Source organism: Pseudopodoces humilis, chromosome 1 (assembly GCF_049639895.1).
Source record: "Pseudopodoces humilis isolate 2021_Gansu_Grassland_sample_001 chromosome 1, ASM4963989v1, whole genome shotgun sequence".
Classification (NCBI taxonomy): Eukaryota; Metazoa; Chordata; class Aves; order Passeriformes; family Paridae; genus Pseudopodoces; species Pseudopodoces humilis.
In genome coordinates, this window is record NC_142200.1 from 92,265,181 (window position 1) to 92,272,439 (window position 7,259).

The window sequence follows — 7,259 nt, forward strand, 5'->3', positions numbered from 1 at the left end:
GCTGCACACGAATACCAAGAGTGTAAGCAAAAGCCAGTGCTCATTCCTAACACCAAACCCACTGTGAGCCTCCATTTCTGTAGATGTTGGTGGTATAGGGTAGGACAACTTGACCTTAGCTTTGGGGCTTCAGGAGGAAAACACAGCGTGATTTACTACTTATGAAAAGTAAAGGTGAGAAACTCCACTGATGTCACTGGGTGTCGTCAACCTAGAGGAGAGCAGTATTTTTATCCAGTATTGACCAGAGGCTGTATGAGGAACCAATGTATTATTTTTGCAAGCAAAGCTATAATTTAATTTGTACCTTTGTAAACAGTCTCAGTAATGTAGGTGGCCTGTTCAGGGAGGTACTGAGAATTCAGGATTTTTCTCAGCACTTCACAGCAGTGTTCTTTGAGTCCAGTGTGATACCTTAATATTCAAACCCAGTTCCCAATCCAGCTAGAAACTCTACTAAAGGATTCTACCATAAATTTTCTTGCAAACACGTGCAATTTATTTTTAGACCTCTTAGATATTTTAGCTGTATCCAGCCATTATTTTGCTTCTGATTTAAAAGGTGTTTTTAACTGGTGTTGTGTAGAACAAAAATTTTCACAGCTGTTTTGCCTAATAGCTTTTCTGGTCCTTGGCCTGATGACTGATGCAAGGAATCTTTGGGAAGTAACACTACCATTGTTTTTATGGTCTTACTGCCCCCTTTACCTGAATATTGGAGGGGGAGTTGATGCCACGAGGCCTTCAGGGATGCTGCACAGAGCCTGACCTCGCTGCCCTGCTTTTCCTCATTACTGATCACGGCAGGGCAGAGGGAGTGGCACATGAGATCAAACAGCAATCGCCGAAAAGCACCTTACGCCCTAGGAAGAACCCCGGAGAGGAGGGAGCCCCTGCTCGGCGGAGCGGACTGGCAGAGGCACGGTAGCACCTCCGCCCCAGGGCCGGTCCCTGTCTGCCGGCTGCACACCGCTTCTTCCTCCCGCGGCCCCTCCCGCTCTCTGGGGACCCGGCGGGGCCGGGACCCCCAGCCGCAGCCTCTCTCCGGGATCGGGGACCGCGGCATGCGGGAGCGGCAGGTAGCGAAACGCAGGAGAAGGTTCGGAGGGTAAAAACGCGATAAGGGCAGCACCTTTTCCTCGCTCCGCGCCGGGGTTTGGGATGGGTGGCAGCGCTTACTGAGCGCCGTGTGCGCCGCGGGGCCCAGCGCCCCGCGGGGGGGGTCCGCCGCCTGTCCCCGCCCGCCCCCTGCGCCGCTCCGCTCCAGCTCCCGGGCGGAGGGGGCGTGACGGCAGAGCCTCTCGGGCGCTTCTCCAGGGCTGGCGACCCCTCCGTGACACTCCGCGTGTGGGCGTGGGGACGGGCATCCTCCGGCATCCCCCGGGCAGCGCTGCCCGCTGGGCGTGCGGCGGCTCCGGGGCTGCAGGAACACCCTCCCGGCCCTTTGTACGGGCAGGTGTCCCCGCTCGCCGTCCCGCAGCCGCGGCGCGCGGGGGCGGGCCGCCTCGATTCCCCTCTCTCCCTTTCTTTCTCTTTTCCTCTTTTTTTTTTTTTTTTTTTTTTTTTTTTAATTATTTGTACTATGATGATTTTTTTGCTGATTTCCCGATATTTTTTTTTATTCCCCCCCGGGCAGGGAGGAGGGGAGGGAGGAGCGCGGCCGGGGGGCGGGGGGGGGTCGCGGGCACGTGCGCGGCGAGGCGCGGGGCGGCGCGCGGAGCTGCCCTCCTGCCCCTTTTAAAAAGTTCGCCCCGCCGCCGGGAATGAGGTCAGCGCGGGCGCTTCCCATTGCACGCGGCCATTATTACCGCTCCGCGCCGGCCGCCAATCCCGGGGAGGCGGGCGGGGCTTGGCACGCGGAGGGCGTTGGATACAGCGCGCGATTGGCCGCGGGGCGGGCTGCGAAAGGATAAAGCGGCGCGGGGCGGGCGCGGGGTCCGCTCTCAGCTGCGGCCGGCGGAGCGCGGCGTGCGGGGGGCGCGGGGCAGCGCCCGGCGGGCGGGCGAGCGCGGGGGGCGGCGGCGGCTCCGCGGGGCTCCGCGCGCGCGGAGCGGCAGCAGCAGCAGCAGCAGCAGCACCGCCGTCGGCAGAGGAGGAGGAGGAGGACGGGGCTGGGCGCCCGGCTCGCCGCTCTTCCTGCCGGGGACGTACACACTCGTTCATGCACGAGGGCTTTTTTATTTTTCTTTTTTTTTTACGGCGAATTTTTCAATTATTGTTATTTTTGCCTTCTTATTTTTTCTTTTTTTTTTTTTTTTTTTTTTTCCTTATCCCGAGGGGTTTCCTTGTCGCTCGGTACCTCGCAACTGCCAAATCCAACCTGCACAAACTCCTGGCCGCCGACCCCGCCGCCACCACGGGTCCTGGAGCCGGGATTTTCGGGGCTTCGGGGGCGCGCCACCTCCCCCCTCCCCCGCGGCGGTGCACGCTGGCCGTGCCCAGCGCTGAGAGACTTTCGGCGGCAGGAGTGCCGCTCTCCTGAAACGCCGCGGGCAGGCGGAACGCACTTGTGAACTGGACCAGCTGCTTCGGGGAGGGGGGAAGCTCGATGTGGTGAGGAAAAAAAAGCAGACCGACACCCCCCTCCAAAAAAAAAAAAAAAACAACAAACCAAAAAAGCCCAAAACACCCCAAGAAAAAACCAAACTTGGACGGGCGGCTCGCGGCGCTGCTTTTGCAGAAACTCTTGTCTGACCGCGGGCGGCCCCGCCGCTCCTGCTGCCGCCGCCGCTGCCTCGAGGGGGAGAGGACCGCGCCGCCGGGGACGAGGCGCCGGTGTGGAAGTACAAGTGGTGCGGGGAGCGGGGGCGCGGCCGCGGGGGGCTGCGCCGTCCCGGTGCCGCTGTGAGAAGTTGCGCGCCCTGCCCCGCGCCGGAGCGGCGCTGAGCCCCGGCGAGCCCCCCGCCGCCGCCGCCGCGATGGTGCAGCAGACCAACACGGCGGAGAACACGGAGGCGCTGCTGGCCGCCGAGACCTCCGACTCCGGGGCCGGCATCGAGCTGGGCATCGCCTCCTCCCCCACGCCGGGTTCCACCGCCTCCACGGGGGGCAAGGCGGATGACCCGAGCTGGTGCAAGACGCCCAGCGGCCACATAAAGCGGCCCATGAATGCCTTCATGGTATGGTCACAGATCGAGCGGCGAAAGATCATGGAGCAGTCCCCCGACATGCACAACGCCGAGATCTCCAAGCGCCTGGGCAAGCGCTGGAAGCTGCTCAAGGACAGCGACAAGATCCCCTTCATCCGGGAGGCGGAGCGGCTGCGCCTCAAGCACATGGCGGACTACCCTGACTACAAGTACCGGCCCAGGAAGAAGGTGAAGTCGGGCAACAGCTCCGCCAAGCCCGGCGACAAGGCGGACAAGGGCGGCGGGGGCGGCGCCGGCGGGGGCAGCGCGGGCGGCGGCCCCGGCGGCCCCGCGGCCTCCGCCAAGCCCGCCCCGAAGAAGGGCGGCGGCGGCGGCTCCAAGCCCTCCCCCGCGGGCGGCGGCGCGGGCGCGGGCGGCAAGCCCCACGGCAAGGCGGCGGGGGGCAAGGCCGCCCCGTTCCCCGGGGAGCCGTCGGCCGCGCTGCTGCCGCCGGAGCACCAGGCGCTCTACAAGCCCCGGGGGGCGGCGGGCGCGCCCTCGGGACCCGGCAAGCCGCTGGCCGAGAAGAAGCTGAAGCGGGTCTACATCTTCGGGAGCGGGCAGGCGGCGGCCGCCTCCGCCTCTCCCGGCGGCGCCGTGCCCGGCAGCCCCACCCCGGGCAGCCCGGCGGGCCCCGGCGGCCCCTTGAGCCTCTACGAGGAGGGGGGCGGCGGCGCGGGCCGGCCCGACGGGGACTGCGGCGGGGTCGCCTGCCCCTCGCCCTCCGGCTCCGGCTCGCCCTCGGATCACCGCAGCTACACCAGCTTGCGCGCCTCCTCCCCGGCCCCCTCGACGGCGCATTCCTCCTCCGCGTCCTCCCACTCCTCCTCCTCTTCCTCCTCCGGCTCCTCTTCGTCGGACGACGAGTTTGAGGACGACCTCTTGGACCTGAACCCCAGCCCCGGCTTTGAGAGCATGTCCCTGGGCAGCTTCAGCTCTTCGGTGCTCGACCGGGACCTGGATTTTAACTTCGAGCCCGGCTCGGGCTCGCACTTTGAGTTCCCGGACTATTGCACGCCGGAGGTAAGTGAGATGATCTCGGGGGACTGGCTGGAGTCCAGCATTTCCAACCTGGTCTTCACTTACTGAGGCGAGAGCCGGGCCCTGCTGGAGGAGGCACCGGCGCGAGTAGCTGCCGGCAGGACTCGCCCACCCCGCCGGGCGCTTTTGTGTCTTCTTCTGTTTTGTTTGGTGTTTGTGTTTTGTTTTTGGTTTTTTTTAGGGGGGGGAGGAAGTGTTTTGTTTGTTTCTGGGAAGGGGCTGTTGAAAGACTGCTTCTTGAGCTCGGGGAAGTGGCGGGATCGCCCTCTCCTTGCGGAAAGGCCAGCAGTCCCCTTCCTCCGGCTGCAGACGGACCCGCACACACCCCCTCCGAGAGAGGAGCCTGACGGTGCTTTTTGAGAGACTGGCGGGAGCGAGAGACGCTCTCCTTTTCCCTTTTTTTATTTCCTGAAAAGAAAGACACAGAAAGGGGGAGGGAGGGAGAAACCACACACACCTCTGGGTTCTTTGTTATTGCCCATTTCATACTAATAAAGAGGAGGGGGAGCGATGCGTTGTGCTGAGCGCACACTGGATGTCTTGAGCGTTCGCCCTTTCCTATGAAAGAGCGATCAGAACTGCTTGGGAAAAAAAGAAAAAGAGAAAATCCACCCAAATCCTTTGGAAGGTTCACATTTGTGGGGAGAAATGCTGTCCCGGTTTCTTCTGCGGTGAGAGGAGGCAACAATGCTGGGAGGAGGAGGAGGTGGATGGAGCTGGACTGAGATCCCAGTTAAGCGGAGAAGAGCCAGACTTACACTTGAGAGCTGTCTCGGAAATAATGGTGGGGGGAAATAATAATAAACTGAAATGGATTTGCACGTACAGATAAGGTGGCGGCAGCGCTTTTCTCAGTCACCTCATGTAATATGTAGAGAGAAAAATAAGGCTGAAACTTCAAGAACACTGAAAACTTCTTTTGAAACAGAGACCGAATGGGAACAGTTTCTGTCATGATGTGGTACAGGGGGAACGGAGGGCGATGGCTTTTGCAAAAAAAAAAAAAGAAAAAAAAAACCCGAAAATACAAAAAAAAAGTAGTTTTTTTTCTTCTTACTCAGAATCGTGATGGTGTTGGATTATTTCACTGGTGGGGTTTAATATAGCATGTTATACTGTCTATCTTTTCAAGATTTCTGTAAGACTGTTGAACAGTTTAAAAAAAACAAAACTAGTGTTAGGATAATATAAAAGCAGATAGATGGCGCTATGTTTGATTCCTACAAAAATATCACCAGCTTTTTTTCATTCTTAACTCTTTAAAGGATTCAAACGCAACTCAAATCTGTGCTGGACTTTTAAAAAAATGAAAATTCAGGACCAAATTTTTTCTCAGAGTATGTATGTGTTTGTTCCTTATAGCTGTAAATGAAAAGACTGTTTTTTCTCACCGATGCTCCATCCTCGTATTGGTTTTTTGGTTTTTTTTTTCCTTGTAAATGTAATCGGATGCCATTTTATAAGTGGACGTATTTATACTGGCCAAACATTTTTGACTTTGTATTTCTTTGTCCTTTTTTGGTAGTTCTTGTTGTTACCCGCACCATTTTTATGTCTCCTTCACTGAAGGGCTAGAGTTTTAACTTTTAATTTTTTATATTTAAATGTAGACTTTTGACACTTTTAAAAACAAAAAGAGAAGAGAGATGAAAACGTTTGATTATTTTCTCAGTGTATTTTTGTAAAAAATATATAAAGGGGGTGTAAATCGGTGTAAATCGCTGTTTGGATTTCCTGATTTTAACAACAGGGCCGCTGGTTAGTATCTCACACGCGTGTGCGCGCTCACGCTCACTCACACTCTCACACACCCACGAATCAGCCCCTATTTTGTCCATGTTTACACTCCAATCTGCAGGCATCTTAAAGTGACAGCATCCCTCACCGCCCCCGCCGCTGCCCGCTCCGCAGCCCCCCGCCTCTCCGCGGAGGGGGCGGGTGGGGGGCCGGGGGAAGGGATTTTACACTGTATGCTACCGTTTTGGGGAGCCACCTGTCCCCGGATGAAGTGAAGCAACTGGTGCATTTACACACGGAAGGGATCCTGTACCTTTAACTTGTAAACCACATCTTTTGCACTTTTTTTCTAAGCAAAAACGTGCCGTTTAAACCACTGGATCTATCGAAATGCCGGTTTGAGTTCGCGACACTATGTACTGCGTTTTTCATTCTTGTATTTGACTATTTAATCCTTTCTATTTGTCGCTAAATATAATTGTTTTAGTCTCTTATGGCATGATGATAGCATATGTATTCAGGTTTATAGCTGTTGTGTTTAAGATGAAGAAAGTGAAAACATCTTTGTACATTTAAGTCTGTATTATAATAAGCAAAAAAGAAGATTGTGTGTTTATGTATGTTAATATAACATGACAGGCACTAGGACGTCTGCCTAATGAGGTGGTTCCGTTAAGGGTTTAACTTTTTTGTTCTTTTTTTTTGTTGTTGTTATTTTTTTTTTTTTTTTGGTCATCCATCCTGTGCAATATGCTGTGTAGATTTTTTTTTTTTTTTTTTTGTCTACGATCACCCACAACACAAGGTGGGGAAAGGAAAAAAAAAAAAAAAAAAGAAAAAAAATCATGCCAGCTAACCATGTCAAGTTCACTGCCTGTCAGATTGTTGATATACCTTCTGTAAATAACCTCTCTTTTATTTTGTTTTGTTTCGTTTGTTTTTATTTTCCTTTTTTTTTTTTTTTTCCTTTTTTCTTCGGGAAGGAAATAAAATCAGCTGGAACTGAACCCTAACACTGGGCTGCTCTTGTCATCATTGCTACACCCCCATCCCCCTCGGGGCAGGTGTGTCTTGTCCCTCCGGACGGCAGCGGCCAGCCCCGCCGGGAGGGGCCGGGGGAGGGAGGGAGGGAGGGGCGGCCGCGCTGCCGAACCGCCCACCCGGGGCCGGGAAAGGGACCGGGGCCGGGAAAGGGACCGGGGCCGGGGAGTGGCTGCGGCGGCCGGGGAGCGCCGGTGAGGATTGGGGTGCTGCGGGGCCCGGGCTCAGCAGCTCCAGGGCAAGGGGGTCCCGATCTGCCGGCGCCTCGCCCCCCGGGGCAGCTCGCCTTGGCGGACCGCGGGTTGAGATTGT

At 56.3% G+C, this 7,259-nt stretch overlaps 1 protein-coding gene across 1 annotated transcript; it reads left to right on the forward strand.

The window, feature by feature from the left end:
* Nucleotides 1-2,099: 2,099 nt before the first annotated feature.
* On the forward strand, nucleotides 2,100-6,919 carry SOX4 (SRY-box transcription factor 4). Its single transcript, XM_005525250.2, has one exon. It carries the CDS (start codon nucleotides 2,919-2,921, stop codon nucleotides 4,215-4,217), a length of 1,299 nt encoding a protein of 432 aa, XP_005525307.2. The 5' UTR covers nucleotides 2,100-2,918; the 3' UTR covers nucleotides 4,218-6,919.
* The last annotated feature ends 340 nt before the right edge of the window (nucleotides 6,920-7,259 follow it).

Coding starts and splice junctions, on each gene's coding strand:
- SOX4 (XM_005525250.2), top strand. CDS start 2,919: ATGGTGCAGCAGACCAACACGGCGGAGAACACGGAGGCGCTGCTGGCC.